Source organism: Limulus polyphemus, unplaced genomic scaffold (genome assembly GCF_000517525.1).
Source record: "Limulus polyphemus unplaced genomic scaffold, Limulus_polyphemus-2.1.2 Scaffold5093, whole genome shotgun sequence".
Classification (NCBI taxonomy): domain Eukaryota; kingdom Metazoa; phylum Arthropoda; class Merostomata; order Xiphosura; family Limulidae; genus Limulus; species Limulus polyphemus.
Window position 1 is genome coordinate 14,250 of NW_013670703.1, and position 25,715 is coordinate 39,964.

General features: G+C 32.4%; 1 protein-coding gene across 1 annotated transcript in view; it reads left to right on the forward strand.

The window, feature by feature from the left end:
• LOC111089044 overlaps positions 1-25,457 on the forward strand; it is a 34,138-nt gene extending 8,681 nt beyond the window's left edge. The window contains exons 4-5 of the mRNA XM_022400714.1: positions 16,252-16,272; positions 25,093-25,457. Of these exons, the coding sequence (XP_022256422.1) occupies positions 16,252-16,272; positions 25,093-25,178 (107 nt within the window). The 3' untranslated portion in view covers positions 25,179-25,457. The remainder of the gene's footprint in view (positions 1-16,251; positions 16,273-25,092) is intronic.
• Positions 25,458-25,715: the final 258 nt, after the last annotated feature.

Below are 25,715 nucleotides of genomic sequence, written 5' to 3' on the forward strand. Positions count from 1 at the left end.
CATTTAACGTATTCTTAATAATCATTTTACTGTTCATGAAATAACTTCCCCAAAATTTTGGATTATCTCATACAAAAAGATTATTCAAGAATGTTTAAGGTTTACTTAATTATATGATAACAAAAGATCACTTACACAATGATATTTTCTTCGTTAACCTGATTCACAAAATAACCATGTAATAACATTTCACACATGATATGTAACACTTCTACCTAAATAAAAGGAAATCACAGGCGATGACTGACGGAAAGGTTGTACCTAACAGAACGGAAGTAACGGGCGATGACTGACGGAAAGGTTGTACCTAACAGAACGGAAGTAACGGGCGATGACTGAATTTGTTATTGTAATTTACCAAACTAATGAACGACGGTGTTGTATATTATTAAACGGTAGATCCCCAGTGGCATAGCGGTATGTCTGCAGACTTCCAACGCTAAAAATTGGATTTTGATACCCATGGTGGGCAGAGCACAGATAGCCCTTTGTGTAGCTTTGTGCTTAAATTCAAACAAATACACAAATTAAACGGAAATTTTGGGAGATACTTGATTTTCCTGTTATATCTTACTAAACAGAAATTATTGGAGATACTTGACGTCCCTGTTATATTATTAAACGGAAATTGTGGTAAATGCTTGACGTCCCTATTATATTACTAAACGGATATTGTGGGAGATACTTGACGTCCCTGTTATATTACTAAACGGAAATTGTGGGAGATACTTGCCGTCCCTATTATATTACTAAACGGAAATTTTGGGAGATACTTGATTTTCCTGTTATATCTTACTAAACAGAAATTATTGGAGATACTTGACGTCCCTGTTACTAAACGGAAATAATGGGAGATACTTGATTTTCCTGTTATATCTTACTAAACAGAAATTATTGGAGATACTTGACGTCCCTGTTATATTATTAAACGGAAATTGTGGTAAATGCTTGACGTCCCTATTATATTACTAAACGGATATTGTGGGAGATACTTGACGTCCATATTATATTACTAAATGAAAATTGTGAGAGATGCTTAACGTCCCTGTTATATTACTAAACGGAAATTGTGAGAGATGCTTGACGTCCCTGTTATATTACTAAACGGAAATTGTGGGAGATACTTGCCGTCCCTGTTATATTATTAAACGGAAATTGTGAGAGATGCCTGACGTCCATATTATGTTACTAAATGGAAATTGTGAGAGATACTTGCCGTCCCTGTTATATTACTAAACAGAAATTGTCGGAGATGCTTGACGTCCCTTTATATTACTAAACAGATATTGTGGGAGATACTTGACGTCCCTGTTGTATTACTAAACGGAAATTGTGGTAGATGCTTGACGTCCCTGTTATATTACTAAACGGATATTGTGAGCGATGCTTGACGTCCCTGTTATATTACTAAACGGAAATTGTGGTAGATGCTTGACGTCCCTGTTATATTACTAAACGGAAATTGTGAGAGATGCTTGACGTCCGTGTTATATTACTAAACGGAAATTGTGAGAGATGCTTGACGTCCCTGTTATATTACTAAACGGAAATTGTGGGAGATACTTGACGTTCCTGTTATATTACTAAACGGGAATTGTGGGAGATACTTGACGTTCCTGTTATATTACTAAACGGAAATTGTGGGAAATACTTGCCGTCCCTGTTATATTACTAAACGGAAGTTGTGGTAGATGCTTGACGTCCCTGTTATATTACTAAACTAACTCCATGGAGCCTCTAGAGCGAGACAAACCTAGAGCTGTTTCAGAGTTTAAAGTGAAATAAAAATCTATAGAAGTTAGAACATTTGTTTTTACGTAAGGTAGTAGAGTAAATAGCTTATTGTATAACGACTTAAATTACAGAAAGTCTGTTAATTTTTCCAACTTCTCAGCTCATGCTTCATTTTAGTAGTTTGTTTTACTGCAACATAACTAGTACTGACAAGTCTCTCTCTCTCTATTTATATATATATATATGTGTGTGTGTGTGTGTGTTTGTGTGTATATATATAACTGAACAAGAATATTACAACAATACAATTTCAAATACAGTTTTGTAAATACGAAGAATACCAACGAAGAGCATGTGAGGTGCTTAAACTTAGATCAAATCCCCGAACTTTTTTGACAACAGTAATAAGTAAATATGTTGATAATTAACTTGGCCTGTCTCTAAATTGTTGATCAGTAATTTGCGCATTCCTGTTAATGGAGTTTCTTCTAAAATGTAAATTTTAGACACTTGATTGAGTAGTTAAGTTAATTGGAAAGATGAGTTACTTTCACAGAACTGTTAAAATAAGTTTGTTGAAAATGATTTGCAAACACTTCTAAATACAACAAAGTATAATCCTCAACGTCAAGCAAGTATTTTTATTGTCTCATAATAAATATTGAATAAATTTACACAAGAGTTTTAACACCTAATCGTGATTGATGTGCATCACCATATGCTCCAGTAGATCAGAACTGGCGGGGCGCGCGCCAACGCTCTCATAGTACAGTAATAATAATAATAATAGTACAGTGATATAGACATTTTTGGTTTGCTTTTTTACCTCTGATGGTAGATTTTACAATTTTAAAAATATCTACTTAGCATTTATATTTGTAAAATTATTTTATGAAGTTCATTGAAAGCTGCCTTACAAAACAGATAACCAATAATAGTGGTCTCTGAATATGACACACACAATGTGTGCCAATTTACACACGTCTACTGTACACAGAATGAATAGATTTGTGTTGTATTTTAAGGTTTGTTTGTGTTTTTGCATGGCTGGAGGGAAGGGGCACTGCACCAAATTCCATATTTTTTGGTAAAATAGGGTTTGATCAAATGAATGTTGAAAACTAATACTCCAGTTTCAGACATCTGAGTTAGTAAGAGAAAGAAATAACTAAAGATGTTTGAGAAACCCTGGCAGAATCTGAAATTTTAGTTTTCAAATAAACCTAGAACGAGTTAGTAAAAACAAATGGAAATAGTTAATGATGTTTGAGAACCATGGTGAAATGTAGTTTTCATAAATCTAGACTGATTTAGTGAAAGAATGAAAATAAGTACGAGGTATAATTAGATCTTCTGCTACAGTTTATGCTGTTTAACACGCTCATTTAATATTTTACAACCAGCTGGCAATTCTTAGATACTCCGTTATAAAGTTATCCAGTAAGAGAATTCTATAAAAAACAAAACAAAGCAGGCTTGATACAATTTGTGAAATATGCCGCAGAAATTCAATACACTAAAAATAACTTCAGCTAAGAGAAGTTTCATCACACTATCTTACTGACTTAATTTACAGCAAGAGATTACGATAACCACTCTTGGAATACAATAGTTGGCATAAATATGATACACACGTGTAGATCAGAGATATTGAAGAAAACGTGTAGGTGATCGTAGATGGTAACAAAACGCTGCTGTTAAACAGAATCACACTTCTAACTATCTTGTTTTTATTGTGTATATAATATTTAAAGAAGCGTGCAGTTTGCAAAGAATATATATTTTTGATAAAGCAAAACACGAACGTGATAATAGGAAGAATTTATTAAACTGGAATCATCATAATTCCATCATCAGTAATCTAGAGTTACAACACAAATAGTATTTGCAATCGCATCAGAAATATATACATATGAAGTAAACAATTTAAATATACAAATTATAACAAGAGAAAATGAAAAAAAATTGCCACAAATAAAATAGTTAAAATAAGTTTAAATCGAGGGAAGAATGTGTATTATTGAATGACGGAAGAGTAGTTTTATGTACAATGTTTCTTTTATACCAGAAATTTAGTATCAAGTCTTGCTTTAGATTTCTGATATAAATAATCCTTCGTTGGAAAGCTAGTCGTGTTGCTCTGTCTTTATTGTTTCAACTATTGATACTGTTTCATATTACTTATTGGCCTGGCATGGCCAGGTGGCTAAGGCATTCGACTCGTAATCTGAGGGTCGCGGGTTCGAATCCCTCTCACACCAAACATGCTCGCCCTTTCAGCCGTGGGGGCGTTATAATGTGACGATCAATCCCACTATTCGTTGGTAAAAGAGTAGCCCAAGAGTTGGTGGTAGGTGGTGATGACTAGCTGCCTTCCCTCTAGTCTTACACTGCTAAATTAGGGACGGCTAGCAGATAGCCCTCGTGTAGCTTTGCGCGAAATTCAAAACAAACAAACAAATATTACTTATTTCAAGATTAAACTCTTCTCGTACGTAAGTTTCATCTTTCAACTCCAATACTGGTAGGCAGGACAGTGAAACATCTTTATAAATATACATATCTATAATCTAGCAATACTTTCGAGTTCGTATTTTTGAACTTAAAATAATGAAGAAACACTTACTGGTATCAAACTATTCACAATCACCCTTTAGGTTAGCTGTGCCTTATCCCAACAAGGGCATTTAATGTGTTCCAGAAACTATTGTATCTTGTATTAGTCATTTATGTCGCCATCTTAACTTTCACTTGAATAATTCATTATGTTAGCTATTAGTTTAGCCCAATAGTTATACTCTCCATATAGAGATACATGAAAATGTTTAATGATGTATTCCTCTGCTGTAGAATGATAGGAATAAATTAATTTCCAAGAAACGGAGTAACTTTAACGGTTCGTGATCCATGATACAGAGAATTAAAGCCAGATGATTTGCATAATTCTTCTAATCTTAGAGCATCGCGACTTGTACAACTGGGGATTTAGTTACGTGACTAGTCGTTTCTGTTCATGTTGAAAATAAGCAGAAAGTCGGCGCTTCAAACCCCTTGACGTAAATAATATACAAATTATCAACTTTAATTGATAGAACATAACGTACACACATTAATTTTTTTCAATATTTACTTTACAATAATGAACGGGATCCAAACAGTATGTCTTTACAAAATATTTCTCTTTACGAAATTTCTTTGGACATTGATCTTAGTAATTACTAACGTTATTTGTGTATTATTAATTAACATTGTTTTATTGTTTCTCTTGTTAGTTTTAATTACAAACTGATAAAAACAAATACGTGAATAACTGTTTTAATGGGACCTGGATTAAGTTGAACTGTAATTCTATTAATTATATTTAGGTTATAAACCATCATTTTTATCAATATCAGATTATTAATTTTTAACATTAAATTGTATATTATTATGAATATTTATCTAACACGAATTAACACTACTAATCATTCAGTGGAACTGGCGAACCAGTTAGTCTTTTTGATTCCGGAGTGGGTCAAATGACCAAAGCGTCAAAGGAAAAAAACTTACGAGTTAAAGCTATGAAGAATGTAATAGTACGTCAACCACACTGTACCTGTTTTATGTAGTGTCTACAAGCTATTTCGCATAATACCGGAGCTTCTCAGGCCAACTATAATACGACAGACATACTAGACGCTAATTAGTTAATTGAATACCAACTGTTTTGATAGATAAAATTGGTGAACAGTAACAACTGAGGGTGATTAGCATATTGGTACATTCTTCTCATAAAAAAAATCATTTCCTTCCTCAGTTGATAAAAAAATAAATACAAAAAATCGTACATATCGATTATATCTTGTAACTCAAAGATAATATAATGGAAATTAACTGTTAGCAGTATAGTTACATAACACATGAATCAGCAGGAGCGTGTAATGATCATGTTGTGAAAAATGAAAGATGATACGTAGTAGCGTAACAACCCAAAACAAAAATTATTAGAATTGGGTGGCATTCATGATGTTAAAATAAGGAAAATATAGAACACAGTAGCTAGCGGCGTTGTTATCCAAAGCACGATCTGTCAGGAGCATCTTGTGTTTCATGTTTTTAAAATGGAAGATATTTAGTAGCGTAGTAACGTCAGGATCATGTAGTTCTTATGTTGGTGTACTGAAAGATATAATATTGATTGGCGTAGTAGCTCAAAACATGAATTGTTAGGATCATGTAGTTTTTATGTTGGTGTACTGGGAGATATGATACTGATTGGCGTAGTAACCTAAAACATGAATTGTCAGGATCTTGTGATATTCATGTTGATGTAGTGTAAGATATCCCATGCACTCGCGGAGCAATTGCTCTAAATAGCAGAAATCGTTAATATAAACGCATCGTTTTCGCATGTCATCAAATCCTTAAACATTTCGATTAAATACTGTATATATTAGAAAAGTTATAAAAGTTTTAGTATAGTCTTTTCTCAGGTTATTGTCCAATATACCACTGAACTACTTGCACAAACATGTTTCTTTGCCCTTTGTAATTAGATAGCCCCCCCCCCCAAAAAAAATATCCTAAATTGGCTAAGCGGTAAGTCTGAATGGGCACAGAACAGATGGCCCATTGTATAGCTTTGGGCTTACTAACAAACACCGCACCCCCAAAATAAATTCAGATGCACTGAACCAAGTCGATTAGATAAGGAATCGTCTTATTTTCTTTGCAAATCCTGTTATTTTCTCACTAAAGAGCGTAGAAAGGATTTTTAGTAATGAATATCATTAACCAATTTAAATTTTCTTTGCAACGTTTAAAAACAATATTGAAAATATAATTTTTTTCCCCTTTGTAACCGAAATGAACACACAGTAATGAATCTCGTTAGCTATTCTCTTAATGCTTTATACGAGTACTAAAGCTGTTGACTTCTTGTCTACTAGTTGTTTCAATGAAATAATTTAAACTTAAAGAGAATAACCATCTCAAACGCTTAATTTCTTCAAGTGATAAATCAACTTGCTCAGACCCTATAAATGTGCCGTTCGAGTAGACTTTACGATCAGATCAAAAAAGACTCGAAAACGGTATTACTCCAAACTGTTATCGATAAAAGCGTTATTTTGCTTTTATTTGGGACTAAGTGAAATTTACTTGCTGTATGACCAGGATCGTAATTTAGCAACTCCCTTGGGCCCTACAATTTTTAATAGCATCTGTTTCAAACTTCATTGTTTGCCATTTGAGAAGAGCTACTTACTCTTTCATTTTGAGAGGTAAGGCGGTAATGGGAAAAACAGACTAATCTCTGTAGTATGGATACTGTTTCTTCACGAGATCATGGCTGGCAAGTTTTCTGCAAGCACTACATTAGTAGTCATTGAGCGAATTCCAAGAAACTTTAATAGTTTATACTTGATGCAGTGAGAAAGAGATAGAACTTCATAAATTTCAAACGTGTGTGTAGTTTGGTTATCTGTAGTTGAATCATTTCGGTAGGCTTAGTGTAACTGTTCCAAAATAAAACCTTCACCTGCAGTAAATTTGTTCTTGATTTTTTAAAACACTACATTGAGTCAACGAATTAATTTCTACTTCTGTTTTTCTCATTACAGTATAGAGAAAACGGCTTATTCCTACACAAGAATGACTTACACTTACACGAAATTTAGTAAATTAATGAGTATTGGAAACAAACATGTGAATTTTACTTCCTGCTCCAAGCATCCTTCTTTTACAGTTTAATGGTACCTTCTTCTCTACTTTGATTATTTAAACGTCAGCTACACAACTTAAATATTAATCTTGTCTTTAAGTAACAAGCTGAGAATCTTATTTCTACACAAGATGGAAACCGTTATTCCGGGAACAATGGTAAGTAGCTAAAATACACTGTTAATATTTGTTGCTCAAGATCACGCTTTTATCCAATCATCATATTATGTGTACAGGAATCCATCTATTATTGTTCAATGAAAATTAATAAACATTGTTACTTGTTATCGGCTTGTAGAATGTGTAAAATAATGCGTCCTATTAGATAAAGGTTTTAACGTAAATGTTTAAGTCAATTATTTGAATCAAACCTCGTATCGTGACCGATCGAGAACCGTAGCATCATTATTATAACTTCCGTTTCCATATTGAAACGCAACAACCCATTTGTTATATGCTGTATCTGTTTTATGTATATTGTGACGCAGCACATTTGATGACGAGGAACCTACTTCTTAGAAAATAAAAGCTCGGCTTGAATCGGTAGTGAAAGAAATTTTATTACAAATGTACGACGTTTCGATAAGCTTGTTAAAATGTTATAAAGTTTCTGTCCTTTCAAAGTACTTCCGTTTATATTTGAACCTAAAGCCATATTAAATAATTGTATTTTTTTAACGTTCCTTACATAAAATGCTTATAGTATAAATACTTATTAATATGAGGTTACAAGTAGTTGAAATTGGAAACAAATAGAGGAATCTCTGGCCAGAGTTTAATGAACTTACCTTAATCTATCTCGTTTTTTGTAAAATAATTCTATGTTCAGATGTCACTGTACGTATTATCTGTATTGAAAGCAGGTATAGTTTGAACTAGGGATTAACTCTTTTTAAACTAGCTGGGTGCAAAAACTTGAACAAAATCTGGTATACGTTGCTTTGACGTCGTTTTCTAGGATATATTTTCCTTTCTTGTGGTTTTATTAGTGTTTTTGATAAGTACATGAAGGAAATATCATATTGCAAATTATTTTTCAGTACATGAGGGAAAATACTGTTTTAATTTTATTATTTAAATTTGTTTCATACATAAAACTAGTTTATTTAAACTTTTAGAAAACAACTATCGAAATCATCTCTTAGAGAACTGTTGTTTTATATTAAAAGTATATAAGCAAGAATAACTTCGTTAGCATTTCTAAACAACTCTACATATACTCGTTATCATGCGTTTGTTTATAACATTATTATAGACAAACCTGAAATCATTTTATATTTAGGTATGTTTCGTTTATTAATACATGTCAATGGTTTCAAATTAACCCAGGCAACAAATTATGAAACGGGCAGCTCGGTTTCAACTTTGTTTGTTATGATTCTTATTCATTATTACAACTTTATAATTCTAATATTAGGCACGGTCATCATTCGTGTTTAAGCCATTGTTTTTATTATTATAACAGCTTTAGTCATTTCTCTCTATTGGAAAAAAATTAAGTTATCAAATTAGAAAGTAAAGGGATAATCACCCATAAATAAATTAAGTCAATTACACGGTTGTCACTAAGCCTAAACCACTTCATGCGCTGTAATAATAGTGGGTTTTAGTCTCGTGATGGATTTGTTCCATTATTAGTTGATGCCACGATCTTAACATCTGGAATGATCAATAAAACTTTTCATTAAAGAAGCTTTCGTCTTACCTTTTCATCATCTAAACGGCTTGATACATGTAGATACCTTTGGACGATATTTTCATACATTTTTAACTACGTTTCTTATCACACCCTTCACATTTTCCAGAAACGTGGGCGTTTTTAACGAGCACAAGTTTTCTTTTTTAACCTAAACGTCTGGTTGAATGAAGCTTAAATGTTGTTGAATTATTAAGTTTTCTGATAATCTGTTTTCATGTAGAAAATTCCTCAATAATTGATGAGTTTGAAACAAATTTAGTGAAAACGCTAACGGTCAAATACACAGACTGGCAACAACTGAGACTTTTATATGAGATGTAGAATAGTTCAGAATTCTTTTAAGAAATATCTAATCTTAGCAACATGCAACAAAATTCCACTTGTTCGTTTTGTATTCAGCACGTCCTACTAGGATCTAGAACATAGCTGTTTTAATTTTATGGGTTATATCTATTGCGCCTTATTTGGGTGTAAATACAGATGTTTTTAGTAATTTTGGACTATATCAGTCTCGCCCTAATAGAGTCTAGTAACGTATAATCTAGATACTTGGTTGTTTTAAGTTTCGTTTCAGGTTTCATCCATTATACACTACTAGAATCAAGATACACAACTGTTTTAATGTTTTGGTATATGGCTATCACGTGGTTTTAGGGTGTATAACACAGGTGTTTTAGTGTTAGCCACACGTCCTATGTGAGTCTAGATAAAGTAAGTTAAAAAATACTTGTTAGGCTAAAACATGTCATACCTGTGTAAGATATTCTAAATACACTCGAAATTGGTGACATTTTTGAACATCTTGTATGTCAGATCTGTTCGTTTCGCTGATAAGAATACAAATTTTCGATTTAATATCCACCTTACTTTTACAACTGGAACAAAAGTTTAGATGTATCATTTTACCTAAATCGCCACTACATTTGGTATATTTTTAGAATATTTTGTAACATTAGGAAGAAGTTTTTATCCATCAAATGTTGCTTGTCATGAATGTGATGCAACGATTTTAGAATTATTTCATAACGTGTGGTGATATTAAAATGAACACGAAGTGATAGATAAACTTGTAGTGATAATTAAGGAACGTGTAGTGGCAGCTAAGGGACCTGTGGTGAAATAATGTATAAGTCAGTCTTATTGGTTATCTGCTACAAAAATAGTTCTTATTTGAACACTACATAATTTGTATGAAAATTGCAACATTTACCTAAATTACATATTGACATGCATATAGCTCGAGTACAAAATGTATACTTGATTTGGTTTCTGAAATAGTTACTATGACAACGGATCAGCAATTCAGAACTTTGTTAGATATTATTTAAAAAGAATGAATATTGACATTTATGTTTATTTTTTAAGCTTGCACAATCAGTAAGTACGGTTTGGTTACAGTTGACCTAATACACTATTGTTTCATGCAATTAGAACAGGAATTCCTTTCTAAATAATTATCCTTTTGTTTAATTATAGTATCACGTGTAATATTGTTTTAAATGATGATTAAAGGAGAAGAATCTATGCTATCATTTAGAGCAGTAATTACTAAATCAGTTGCTTTGAAACTTTGTCATTAAATAATAATAAATTTAAACGATTTTAGTGTCTTAGCAATATCTGTCGTGACTTCAAGAGAAGCGATGACGTTTTGTTAAGACTTAACAAACTCAGCATTCTCTACAACGAAGATTAACTGACGAAGAACTTTATTGTTACGATATTTCATTATTTTCTACAACGAAGGTTAGCTGACAAAGAAGCTTTATTGTTACGATATTTCAGTATTTTGTACAACGAATATTAACTGATGAAGAACTTTATTGTTACGATATTTCAGTATTTTCTACGACGAAGGTTAGCTGACGAAGAACTTTATTGTTACGATATTTCAGTATTTTGTACAACGAAGGTTAGCTGACGAAGAAGCTTTATTGTTACGATATTTCAGTATTTTCTACAACGAAGGTTAGCTGACGAAGAAGCTTTATTGTTACGATATTTCAGTATTTTGTACAACGAAAATTAACTGATGAAGAACTTTATTGTTACGATATTTCAGTATTTTCTACAACGAAGGTTAACTGACGAAGAACAAGCAAGCCTTATTAATATTTCAGTACGTTGTAGTGAGATCAATTTTCTAGAATACTTTTACTCTAGTTTTAGTTTTAATCACATTCGATAATGTCTGGTTTTGGGCTTTCAGTACAGAAACTTATTCCTGTTTTTTCTGTTATAATTGCAAGATATTCTAAACGTAATGGGAATATAGGTGAAACTTGTATTTAAAAAAATACTCAAATTGTACATTTTAAAGAGACTATTGTAATAAAATGTCCCAACAAGAGAAGAACAAAACTATATAATTATTAGTTTATACTTTCGAGTTTTAAATGGTTGAAAAGCGGGACGTTTCTACTCACAATCTCGATTTTAAGAGTTGACCAGAGGAGTAATGTGAGAAATAACAATCGCGTAACTAAGAGGTCAGTAACGTGAAAAATAACAACTGTGTATGTAACAGGTCAATAACGTGAGAAATAACAATCGCGTAACTAACAGGTCAGTAACGTGAGAAATAACAATCGTGTATGGACTGCCTTCCATTTTTCAGGTTTATTTTCTTTTTAATGTTTTTCAAATGTTTTCACATACTCGCAGGGAAATCTCCACATACCTCTGGAACCACAAGCTGAAAACCATTGGTATACGCTATTAGGTGGTTTATCACTTTTTCACTTAGAAATTTTAAACCACACTGTAAAAAAATATTCAGTTATGTAAATTTGTAGACTATATTGTAAAATTAAAAATTAAAATTAACAAGTGTATTGATTTATATACATTACGTCGTCATATTATTTCAAGCCACTTTACTAACTGGATTTCTTAAAATGTTACTAAAAACTACTAAACGTCCATCGCATATTTCTGATTTCATTTCTGCGATATGGAACTTTTCTGTTTTTACTTTATTTTTAACCACTCTTCTTTCTCTTAATGTTTTGATTTTATGTTTTTCTAACTAACCACATTTTTCTTTTCTTTTAGTTACAATAAATTTAACCACAAATAAAATGCCATTACATCCGTTTTACTGATACGAATTGTGACAAAAACACGTTTTTCTGAAATATTTTAAACCTGTTTGGAATAACTAATCCAGATATTTTATTCTCAGAACGAAATATATTCACAAAAATCGGAAGATTGACTATTGACTCTATGAAGTAATAAAAGGAATAAAAAAAATCAAAAATTAATACACAATTGTTGAGCGTATAGATATAAAATTTAATCTTTGTAGCTTAGTACACAACGCCAGTAATAACCTTCAGTGCCCTTAATAAAAAAACGATCTGGGTCTAGATTCAGAGAAAGATCGCTCGTACAAAGTTCTTCTTCTGTAACGTTGACCACCTTCACCTGGCAACGAATTTAACCGTCCATATGTAATGTTGACCACCTTCTCCTGTGCGCAAATTAATAACCTATGTCTCAACTTGACACATATAAGTGTTAATGGAGAAAGTAGAACAGACACAGCGTTTTCGTTATTTAAGTATAAGCCTAATCCCCAGCACGTTACATCCTCGCATTTCCTGAAGTACTCAAGAATGTATTGTGTTCAGAAATGCTAACTTTCCCACAAAGGAAGTACGTTTCTTTTCTCTTACTCCTTTTATTCTTATGTTAATGATCGAACTCAAGTCAGTGAGCTTAAAATTGTTACATAAGAAGAAAAAAATTCCTCACTTCCTCGTCAGTAGACCTCGTTAGAGTGAATATCAATTCTCGATTCCACCTCTGTGACGATTATGTATACCGAGAATAATAAGCATTACCTGATAATTCATGTCGCAAACTAAAGGATTTTATTATTTGTTAGGTTCTTCACTAATACGTGAATTACATTGAAGGAAAGACTAAGTTTGCTAGTGGTGACTAAAGGACTGTAGGTCTAAACCAAACCAACGAGATGATTAAAATAAAATCTTCAGAATGTAACTTTATTAACTCAATATTTCGCTATTACAGCTTCGTCAGGAGCTATTGTTATGATACAAGTTCATTAATCCAGTATAACATTCCTACTGTTAACCCGTTTATTTATTTTAATTAATCATCTTGTTCATTATTCTTAACTTTGTTTAACGCAAACTGGGGTTTATTATGAGACATTTCTATAAACTTAAATAAAATCAAGACCTATATCTCCAGAATGTAACTTTATTAGCTTAGAGATTTAACTGACGAAGCTGTAATACAATATTGAGCTAATAAAGTTACATTCTGGAGATATAGTTCGTGATTAATTAAAATGAATATACCGGTTAACATTAGGAATGTTATTATACTGGATTAAGGATGTTTCAAACCATAGGAGTAGACCGTCATCAGGTTATTCTGTTTACGTGATTATTAGAACAATACACTAACACATGGAAATTCATAAACAGCTCTCATGTGTAGCGTTATACTTTTTTATAGTTTAACAAAAATTATAACGTATGGTGAGGATTGTTTTCTCTTGGGAGTTAAATTGTTAAAGATAGAAATGAGTATTTTAATGTTTATTTATGGAAAGTTTTATACTTTTAACTATGAGCTTCTGTGAACGTCGATTTATCTACGTATATATGTTGACTTATTTCATGTGTTCAAAAACATAAGAGGTTTTTGGGTTTTTTTTTTTAGTCTGATGTCCATGCCATTCTCCGTTTCGCCTATACAAGATTGATTGCACGAACCGCACTTACTTTCGTAAATTAATCCTTTATTTTGTGTTTTTGTAGGATAATAATTTTTGATTGTGAGTTTTGATATGATTAGAAAACTGTTGTATTTTAAATAGCAGTTTCCTTAGCTTGACGAGGATACGTTTTATTTTGTGGTTGGTTATTGGCTTGTACGATTTTTTTAGGCAATTATTTTTTCAGGTGAATATTTTGTAAACTCTTCCTATTTATTTAATTAAATTGTTGGAATAAAGCAATTATTAGTAATTGTTTGAATGAAGATTGATGACATAATTTAGGAAGCATTCTGTTTCATTATCTGATTTAAAATCGAAAAAAATCTATATAACTATTTCATTCAGCGTAGGTGAGTTTTCTCTGAAGTTGAATCAAGATGACTAACGAACTTCATAAAAGTTTCGCTCATTCAAAGGCCATCGATCTGGAAATAAGCTATGTTAAACTGAAAGTAGAACTTTATGGCGAGATCAAACAGCTATTATATATTTTCTTTAAATCTTGAATAATTAGTTGAATAATAATTCTGTATGTTTTACTTTCAGTAACGTACTCCTGTGGGTTGTTAATTAAATATTATAACTTATTCCAACCGCAAAGATGTTTATTAGTCTACATCCTGTACGATCCTCACATTATAATCAAATAGAATTATTTTCAGCATAAGACTACATCCCATAAAGAAATGTAACAATTTGTCTTCGTTTTCCTGCTATTCAAATCTTACAACACACCAGTAACAAGCAATCTTTCACCATTATAGAAAATTATTAGTCGTAAAACTGCCTTCTGTTTCCTGCTGTGGCCGAACACGGCCCAGTTGTTAGCTCTATAGTGCATATGTGTCTATACTTCGTATCCCGTTACCGAACACGGCCCAGTCGTTAGCTCTATAGAGCATATGTGTCTATACTTCGTATCCCGTTACCGAACACGGCCCAGTTGTTAGCTCTATAGAGCATATGTGTCCATACTTCGTATCCAGTTACCGAACACGGTCCAGTTGTTAGCTCTATAGAGCATATGTGTTTATTCTTCGTATCCAGTTACCGAACACGGTCCAGTTGATAGCTGTATAGAGCATATGTGTCTATACTTAGTATCCCGTTACCGAACACGGTCCAGTTGATAGCTGTATAGAGCATATGTGTGTGTACTTCGTATCCCGTTACCGAACACGGTCCAGTTGTTAGCTCTATAGAGCATATGTGTCCATACTTCGTAGCCCGTTACCGAACACGGTCCAGTTGTTAGCTGTATAGAGCAGATGTGTCCATACTTCGTATCCCATTACTGCGAAAAAAAACAACAAAACATTCCGCACGTTGGAATGCGTTATAAGAGTGACTGACGGTTAAACCCCCCTTTTCGGTCTCCCAATAGTAGCCCAAGAGTTGGTGGTTGGTGCTATTAACTAGCTGCGTTTCCTTTACTGTACCTCTTCAAAATTGTGGACAGGTAGCACAGAAATTTAAGAAAACAAACCGTTTCTTACTAACTAAAGCTTACAACTTATATAACACAAAACTTTGCTTTCTGTTGCAATTTCAGATCTACACAGATTTGATATTCACTGAAAGTTTGTATCAAAAAAGGTATTAAACCGGAACTGTCTTTCAAAGGCTTTGCAATTTAGAGCGTCACTGTGGATAAAAATTCGTTCGAAATGTTTCTTGTGTTACAGACATTTTCTAAAAAGAAAAGTAACAACGTGTGGGATTAAAAATTGTTTATATAAAAACTGCTGCAAGGTATAAACATAGAATATTTCAAAATGACATTAAATGCACACGAAAAAAACAACAACATTTTGTTCCACATTGGATTGTAGATAATATATCATCTTTCTCTTACATATATTAAGGCCCCCAGTAGTACAGTGGTATGTCTGAGGACTTACAACGCTAGAATCCGAGTGTCGATACCCGTGGTGGGCAGAAACACAGACAGCCCATTGTGTAGCTTTGTGCTTAGTTACAAACGAACAATTATTAAGGTCTTCACTTGTAACGTGCATCTGTTTTGAGTTAGTAGGGTATAAAATATTGCATAGCCTTTTTTTTCATACTGCCATCTAGGGAAATAAAATAGAACTAATATATTCTAAAGTCATTTACAGACGTTCCGTCTATGGACGTAGTATTTGCAAGTTATAGTGCATCAAGTCTTATTTCAGTCAATGTTTGTAACAGATTATCTTTGATTATTAAAGAAGAGTAATAATACTTAAACAAAAAACTATCTTAAGTTACGGATGGAAGTAAGCTGTGTTTTTATATTGTTTCTACAGATTTTTTATCTCTGTGGCTTTATAATAATTCAATAAAATAATAAATCTTTTTAAATTTCATGCTTCAGAGCCAGTGAAAATGGAACAAGGTATGGTTTTAATTACTACTATTTTATCATTACTAAATGTTATTCAATATTTATAATAGACATTAAAAATCTCAGGTACTCTCCAACAAATTTCAAAGCTAATCAGATAAAATTAAATAGTAAATACTGTTCAGCTATGGTTTGTCAATATGTTGTTGTGAAAGCGAATAAAGCGATGTATAGAAGTTACGTTTACTGGAGTGTTTTGTCGATTGTTACAGATATTGACGTGTAGTACTTACGTCCATTGTGACGTTTATACGAATTTTGAGGTTTACGTCCACTGTATCGCTTATACGAAGTTTTAGGTTTACGTCTACCAAGTTGTTTAACCGAGTGTTACATACATGGATATGCGTTCTTACGTCCACCGTGACGTTTATACGAGTTGTTAGGTTTACGTTCATTGTGACGTTTACACGAGTTGTTAGGTTTACGTCTACTGTGACGTTTAGACGAGTTGTTAGGTTTACGTCCACTGTCTTTCACAAGATTTGATACATCAAAACTATTGACCAAACAGGCAAGAAGGGAACAGATATAGATACTAAAATGTGGGTTTTAAAATGTGACGTTAGTCTTAATTTATTATATATATTTATTACCCTGCCGTACTTTCTCTGCCCTAGATTTACGGGGGTAGCTAAATATGTTTGCATAACAGAAAATGTCTTTCATTGTGAAGGTCGATGAATTATTATTTTCCTGGGTAATTATTATGTTAGTGTCTTTATTTCACTCTTCTTCTCCGCCACTTGCTCGAATGTGTCTAGTGGTTAGCGTACCCGCATTGTGCATCCGAATATTAATATTTCGTGGTCTGTTGCTACAAGAACGCGTGCACTACTTGAGTTGTGGCCAAATTCCACTCTTCGGTCGGTTAAGAATAGCCGAAGAGTTGACAGCGGTTGCTATTGGCTAGTTGTCTTCCTTCTAATCTATCAATTCAAAATTGATGATGGTTATGCAAAGACAGCCGTTTCTGTAGCTTTGCGCAAAAATCTCCAACAAACAAACATACTTATTCGCCATATTTTGTTATATAAACCTTCACAAGTTTTCTTTAACCTTTTACAATTTCGGTTAACACATTTTTGAGAATTGCTACTATTTTTTTAAATAATCCTGTTTTGCAAAGAGAGTCTATTCGATATTAAATGTTCAATATTGTCTATTTGCAGCTGCTGCCATCTGCTGAATTTTAATTTAACTGAGGGGTCTCTACACAAAAGTAAATTATAATTTCCAATGAACATTGGCTGCTTTCATATTTTGATTACTATTTAATTTAAAAAAAATACATGTAATTAAAGTTTAGTAAGTATAATTTTATAGCTGTCCTTCACTCCCCCATCCACCCCCCCCAAAAAAAAACAGCAACAATAATAAAACACAACAACCATGGCATTTCCATAACAATGATTAAAATATAGAATAAACAAAAGCTTACCTTTCTATGGATGATTCCGTTTGCTGAGCAGAGATGTGTTACTGCTTTCTTGCCATACATATTAATAAATGAAATCATAAGTCATGCATGCAGGTTTAATCGCTCTACCACGAAGAAGTCTTCACTAAACTAGCCCTGGCATGGTGGTTAGGATGGTCTATTTGGAATCTTTGGGTCTCAGGATCGAGATCGAGCACAGAACCTGCTCATCTTTTGAGTAGTGGGTGGGTGAATCCTACTTTTCTTGGGTAAAGAGTAGCTCGAAAGTTAACGGTTGGTACTGTCGAAAGATTAATTTTCCTCTAGTCAGCAGTTGAAAATTATGGAACGAGCAGACAGTTTTGATAGCTTTGCCGCCAACTAACAAAAGGAAAAAAATTGGTCCTTTACCCGTTCCTTGAACATTTGTTTTTGTTATTTGTCAGCTATTCAAGTTTCATGATCAAAGTGCGTAATTGGTCAAATTAAGCTTTATAAGACAAAATAAAACATTTTAGAATAATTCCTTTAAATCGGAAAGACAAAAACAATTTCATTAGAAAAAGTAAAGTTTCTTGGATGCTACTCTATTACACGTTTTGCGAAGTAATAATTATATTAAGTTTATAAAAAGTGGGTGTTGTTCTATTTACAAAATATAACCCAACCACATATGTTCGGCTTCAGAGAAATGTTATTTCTTTTATGCATGCTTACTTTCATTTTTCACGCTAAAAGTTTTTTGTGATTGTAATTTAGAGTAAGTACTTATTTTTCTTATCGATTTTGTTTCGTCTTAATTTCTTGCACCACAATACATGTTGGCAATGACAATCGCGCGCGCGTGTCTATATACGTGTTTCTACGTTACATTTGGATTATTAGGTACTTTTGGTTTATGTATAGACCGTAAGGTACTCAGTATCCGAAGATATTTAATCTTGAAACTGGTATGATTGAATGGAGTTTTATAGCAATAATGGTCCTTTCAAGCACAATTGGTCAAAGTCATGCGCGTCTTGTGGTTTAGCTGGACTGAGTGGGTAGTTTTCCGAAATCGAAAATTAAACTTTACTAATGAATAACCTGTTTTTGTTTACTCATCTGGTTTATTTCTTTGTATATTAACTCGTCTTACAGTAAATCCTTAATATCAGATATAACCTGAAACAACTAAATCCATAGTTGGAAGTGTTAAGCTTTTTTGGATAGAAGTTTTGACCAATGTGAAAGAGAATTAAGCAATCCTATCTATAAGAGATTCCTATTAAAAAGTAGTTCGTTCTGAATTTTTGAATGACGTTGATTAAATTGTAAATAATTAAAAAAATTGTGAATTAAAAATCGTGTTCACATTTGATAGATGGCAGGACCATCGCTATTTGCGAGATTCATAGTTCCAGTAAAATGTATTGCAATTCTTGACATCGTTATCTGATATGAAGATATAAGTACTTTGTTCAATTGCTAAAAAGTTTTAATCCTAAGTTGTTTTTTGTGTGTGTGCATTTGAAGGACTTGCATGTAAAACCTATTTTTAGCTAGAGGTAATATCCATGAATCTGATTTTGTGGCAAATGTTTGTAAAAGTAAGTAAGAAACAGGGTTTGCAGTCGGTACCGGTATTGGTTTATAGTATATCGTATGTTGAGAATAATATCTCTTATCCCATGTCCCATCTTCCGAGTTTTGACCGAACACCTCCTCTGGTATTTCAGCCTCGCTTTTCACAGAATTATAAATGTTTGATGTGGTATTTTTGAGTTCATACTTCAGTCGATAAGCGAATCTCATCGTGAAAATCAGCAATAGCATGAAATATGGGAAACTGGTAACTCCCACGCTCTGGAAGAGAACGTGAATGTGCCTACGTGACTGATTGCACGTTAGGTAGATGCGCGCGTGATTAACTCTTAGCATACGGGGAGGTATGTCACGACGTCTTAGTGAGTTACATTCAAAATTTAATTAAACCACTTTATTATCATGGTATAGGAACAAACTTGACATCAAACCATAGATGATAAATCAAATTTTAATATTATATAAATTTTAAGTTTAAATTATATAAAGAAATAATTTAAAACAACCTCAAATTTCCCTAGTGTGAGAATTTGGATATTTGTTCATAAGCCGTCTCCTTTTCTGGATTTTTTGTCCACCCCATAATTTGGCAATCCATATTACACTCCTCCAATGGTTTTATTGTCTTGATATTTTTACACGTTTGACAGTAATTCCTGTACGCTGAATCCAAAAATGATATTCATTTTTCTACACCACGTACAGGTTTTTCACAAAACGTCATAACGCAATACATAAAAAAAAAGACCACAACATGTACTTTTGAAACTAAAAGACGTAGATTTCAAAAAAACAAATCAGGATCAATGAGGATGCATATTCGTTTGACATTTCTTTGACGTTTCTTCAGTTTGTTTGTATTTTTGTTAACAGACATAATAATAAAATCATTCATTGTGGTAAACTAAATAATAATTTGATCTAAGTAAGAGTTTTTTAGTAAAAATTTGTTACATGTTAGAAAAAAATGAATAGCTAAATTATGGAAAATCCGTTATTGAAACCAAAACAACTTTTATGAAGTTTAAATTCACAGCCCTGTGTATTCTGAAGCTATATTTTTATATTCTTTAATCTTACGGGACTAAAGAGCAATCATTGAAAACTCAGAAATCACTTTCCACACTTACCTCTGCTATGCTGTAATTTACAATTTGCTAATATATCTTTCTGAGGTCGACTCCCATTAAATTTATAACCAATAGAAAGCCTAGATTTCAACTGATTCATTGCCATAGTTGTCATACCATGTGGGCTTACAGATAATTGACAATTTGGTTTGATGTGAAAACAAAATATTCCCACGAGAACACACTGGGAAGAATAGTTGAATTTCTAACTGCTGAAGTCACATGATTAGAGATGTTCGAGTACTGGTACCGCCGGTACTATTGCAAACCCTGGTATGAAGTAATCAAAATGTTTAATGTTTGTTCTTTTCGGTATGCACATTTCTTTTTGTCCGTAAGTTTTTTATTACTAGCATGACGTAAGTATTACTCGAGTTTTCCAGATTCAATGACATCTCACTTATTTAAATACAGACAAGTTTCTCTGATTGGTTAATCTGCCACATTATATAAGATACCCAGGCAGATGCTAAGATTTACTGACTAGAGGGCGTTTTCCAGAGATGATTGTTCTACTGATGTTGTGAGGTATTTGCCAGAGACTGTTGTTCCATTGATGTAGTGTGATACGTTGGTATAGCTTAATTAAGCAAGGACATTGTAGTGTGATACATTTATAAAAAGGATGATGAATATTTGTTTCCTACGAAAGTTTTTTTTTTTACAGTTGCAGTGTTTTCACAAATATTGTCATGCCTCAGCTAGCCCCTTTTATTAGCTGTCTCCGTAATTACCATAATATATTTGTATAGCTTAAATCATTCCCCACTTTATATAGTAAGGGTGTTCTCTAATTCAGCTAGTAGTTGTTCTCATTGTTAATAGGTGCAGCAGCCATACTTTAAAAACGTTAATAAATCATCTTAATAAACCTTGGTTACATCTGCTAAGCCAGTATCTAAGAATTTAACGTTATTAATCACTATCCGAACTATCTAATATTAACTTTGGAACACAGGAAACTGCCATCTTAGTTCAAACTAAACTAAACTGCATAGGTAATTAGATATACTGTAATTACGTTCTTACTCGTGAATGATTAGAATGTGTTGTTTCACCACCTCGCTGTTAACGACATTTCAGCATTAAACCCAATAAAATCTCACAAAATTATCATAACAAATAAAAAGTATATCAAACACTTTAACCAAAACCATTAATTATAGAAAGAAAATAGCATAACTTTCTAACGGAGCACATAAACTCTAAAAGTTTGATTCGTGTACTTTCGTGTATTTAATGTTCTTTGACGAGCTTAATATCTACACAAACACTCCCTTCCCTAACAACGTCTGATGACCAATAAAAACCCATTAAAGGACTTTAAAGGTGTAACTTCAGAATAGCCTAACATCCGAGAAGAATTACTATGACATATTATTGTTTAGCTGTAGAGTTGAATAGCAGGACAATATCAATATAGTATAGAAAAAAACTAATGTTTATGAAGGTATAAAATAATAAATAATACACTTGCGTTTGTCTGTTCGGAACTTTTCTTGCAAATTTTGCAATCAACCCTACAAATCTCATATCGTTAGAAAAGCCTTTGTCCGAGGAGCCCATATTGTATATTTGCTTTTCATTTCAGAATCACCTTACCTGTTTTTTGCTTAATCAAACTTTTTAATGCAACGAGTACAGTACATGATAGCATCATGACAACTGACTTCTATTTAAACTTTAGTTTTTTATTTGCAAAGTATTTAACACAAACAACACTTAACCCACGTGTAATTTCCTTAAAAAATGAACATTACACTAAATATAAATTCATTTGGTTTTCTCGACTTAATGAGATCCAAACTACGCATGGGCAGTTCCTTTAAAACAATATGTTTGTCACTTTGTGAACGCTCATTTAGACGTTTCTGCATATTCAGCTAAGTTTGCTTTCGTTACAACTTCATATTTACTTTACTTCGCAATAATTTAGCTTCGGTTCGTTTCATAGACTACTATTAACACCTTTTAGCTACTTTTTTCTTTAGTACGGGTTTTTAGTCTTCGGTTTTGTGAGTTTCTTTGTTTCAACTTTTAAAACCCTGTCATACACTGAACGTTCATAACTGTTTGATACTCTGTACACTATTATAAGTACCATTACTTTACTTTACGTGTAGTTTATTAAATAAAGTTACGTCTGCGTGGACTTCTTTTTCTGACCACGTAATTTTTTTCAAATTGATCAAGATTTATCGATCTAACAATGTTTGCAAGAAAGCGTATCTTAAAATAACGTGAGTGAAAATGATAGAATAAGGAAAATTCCAATGAAGAGCATTAATATTATAGCAAATGTTTTGCGGGTCATGGGTAGTATATAAGAATAAATATGAAATTAGATGAAAAACAACTGAATCGTATAATAAATAGCAAGAATGATGACATAAGGATTAACATATAACCCACTTACATGTATTATAAATAACAAGAATATACTAAACATATTATGAGATGTATTTAACAGACCTAACCCGACTTTAACTAATCTCTGCTACTTTAAAAAACATATGGAGAGGGCAACAAGATATTTATAAATAATTTTAATCCCTCAGTATTAGCCTAGTATTAGATTCAAGAAAGTTTAAAATAATAACAATAAGTCTTACTAATGGAACTAATAACAAGTGTAAGTATGACAATTTAGATAATTAGCAAAAATAATGTAACATAACATGACTAAGGTCCAGTTTCTGGCGAAAGTTTTTGAATGCTCTGCTATAAAAATCGTTTGTTTCTCTATAAATAAGATCTTGAGTTGGTAAATAATGGACAGAAGCTACACACACACCGAACCTGTGTGTTCGATCAATCACAAGAAAGAATGATTATTCTCAATAAATTATCATTTGAAAGTTTTTACTCTTAGTTATCGGCTTATATTTTAAACATTTAAAAATTTCCTGCTTTCTGAGAAATACTACAAGAACAATAACTACCTTATTGTGAATAATTCTGGATATAATAATTGCATTAATTACACTTGAACAAGAATACGTTATATTTAAAAAAGTCACTCTTTTAATAATTTCATTATTCAAGAACTTTTCAAAATAGTTTGCTCGGTCTTTTTTATTTTCTTGCTATATTTGTTTTTATTTTATTTTTTAATACGAAGTTCTAATGTTTTATTTGACTTGTATTAATGTATATATATATTTATTGTACATTAGGTTATTTTGATAAATATAAGCTTTAATTACACCTTTTTGTTGAAAGTTGTACAACTTATTTGGGTAAAATTTCTTTTGTCTACAAAAATTTGACTTAGTCGTTAACAATAGGGGTAAATAGGGCATATTCATCTGTGTAAACACACTACGTGATAAAAGTTCGGGAACAACAAATGATGTACAGAAGGACTATGGGGTTAGTACAGTATTGTCCTCCTTACACTAGAAAATGGAAAGAGTGTGTATGCCTATCCCGATAAGTCCACTCGGTATTTGAAAGGTGCTAATAACTAAATAAGAATTTAATGGACTGGATGGGTTTCTTGTAAGTGATTAGTCGTGTAAAATAAAACGAAAACAAATATAATTTCATATTGCAATGAATCAAAACGTTTTTTCTTCTTCCTGTAACTGTCATTGTTTCAGTCACAAAGGAATCGGGATGATAATGTGAAAAGATGTGGCAATTTTTCACTCATATTTTGTCACTTACTATTATAAATGAATAACACTGTTAATGTGAAAAGATGTGGAAATTTTGGCCCATATTTTGTCACTTACTATCATAAGTGAATAACACTGATAATGTGAAAAGATGTGACAATTTTTACCTATATTTTGTTACTCACTATTATAAGTGAATAACACTGTTAATGTGAAAATATGTGGACAATTTTGACCCATATTTTGTCACTTACTATTATAAATGAATAACACTGATAATGTGAAAAGATGTGGCAATTTTGACCCATATTTTGTCACTCACTAATATAAGTGAATAACACTGATAATGTAAAAAGATGTGGCAATTTTGACCCATATTTTGTCACTCACTAATATAAATGAATAACACTGATAATGTGAAAAGATGTGGCAATTTTGACCCATATTTTGTCACTCACTATTATAAGTGAATAACAATGATAATGTGAAGAGATGAGCGGCTTGTCGGCCATTCGTATTTTTATTAGAATAATTATTTGTATATTTCTATCTCGAGAATAACGGTTATGTCCTTTACCATATCTATAAGTTGCGAATCAAATAAATGCAATTACCATCTTTACACAACAATCATTGTTATTACTTTTAACAACAATACTAGCCAAAACCAGTATACCTGTTGATTAATTAATTTGCTAAATGATATTTATTCGATCAAATTATATCATGAACTTGATATTGAACTGATAGACCAGAGGGAAGGCAGATAGCCAACGTCGCTCACCATCAACTAATGTAATCAAAAACTGGTATTTGACAATCACTTTTATAACGCACTCACGACCCCAAAGTACTGAACGCTACTTTAGACAACTGGACTCGAACCATAGACCGTCATATTCACAATTGTGAACGCTAACCAGTAGACCACATCTCATAATAAAGAATTGCCATTTTTAGAATGATGTTAATTTCTCATAAAGCTTGGTAGGAACGTTTACGATAGCGACAAACGGAAAGGATTTCAGTGCAGTTAAGTCACCCTTTCTGTGTTTAGGTGATCGACATGGAACCTCAAATGGATGGAAAACTTCAATACAGGTTCTTATATTTACGAGTACGATGGTTATTAGCTTGTGGTAAGGAAGCTTTCAGGATAGCTATTGTTCTACCTAAAAATCCTCGAGAGAACGAGTCTTCCCAGAAGAAATTCTCTTGATAAATTGTCGTCTAGAATAAACTGTTTAAGGATGTAGACAATCATCTTGACGAATATATTCGCGTACTCATTGAAGTGTCGTTTCTCTGCCGAAGAATCAGACCCAAGGATGAAGTCATTAGTCAACACTAACGAGCCTTCTAAGAGAGTTACCAAACATGTATCGTTCTGATCTTCTCTGGGCTGTATACATTTTTTATGTTATAAAAGCTGATGTTTGTTGAATTTAACTTTTGAAATTAAAATATAAAGATATTCAAAGCTTTTATCTGGAGGAGTTATAGAAATGTTTATTATTTTGAAAAACAACAAAACATCAGAAAGTGTTGGAGTATTGCATAAAAAGTTACACTTATTTAATAATACAACAAAATTATTACACTTTTGAAATGTGTTGTAAGTTATTAAATTCAAAAACACAAAGTATTAAGATACATATCCAAACCTAACAGATCTGAGAA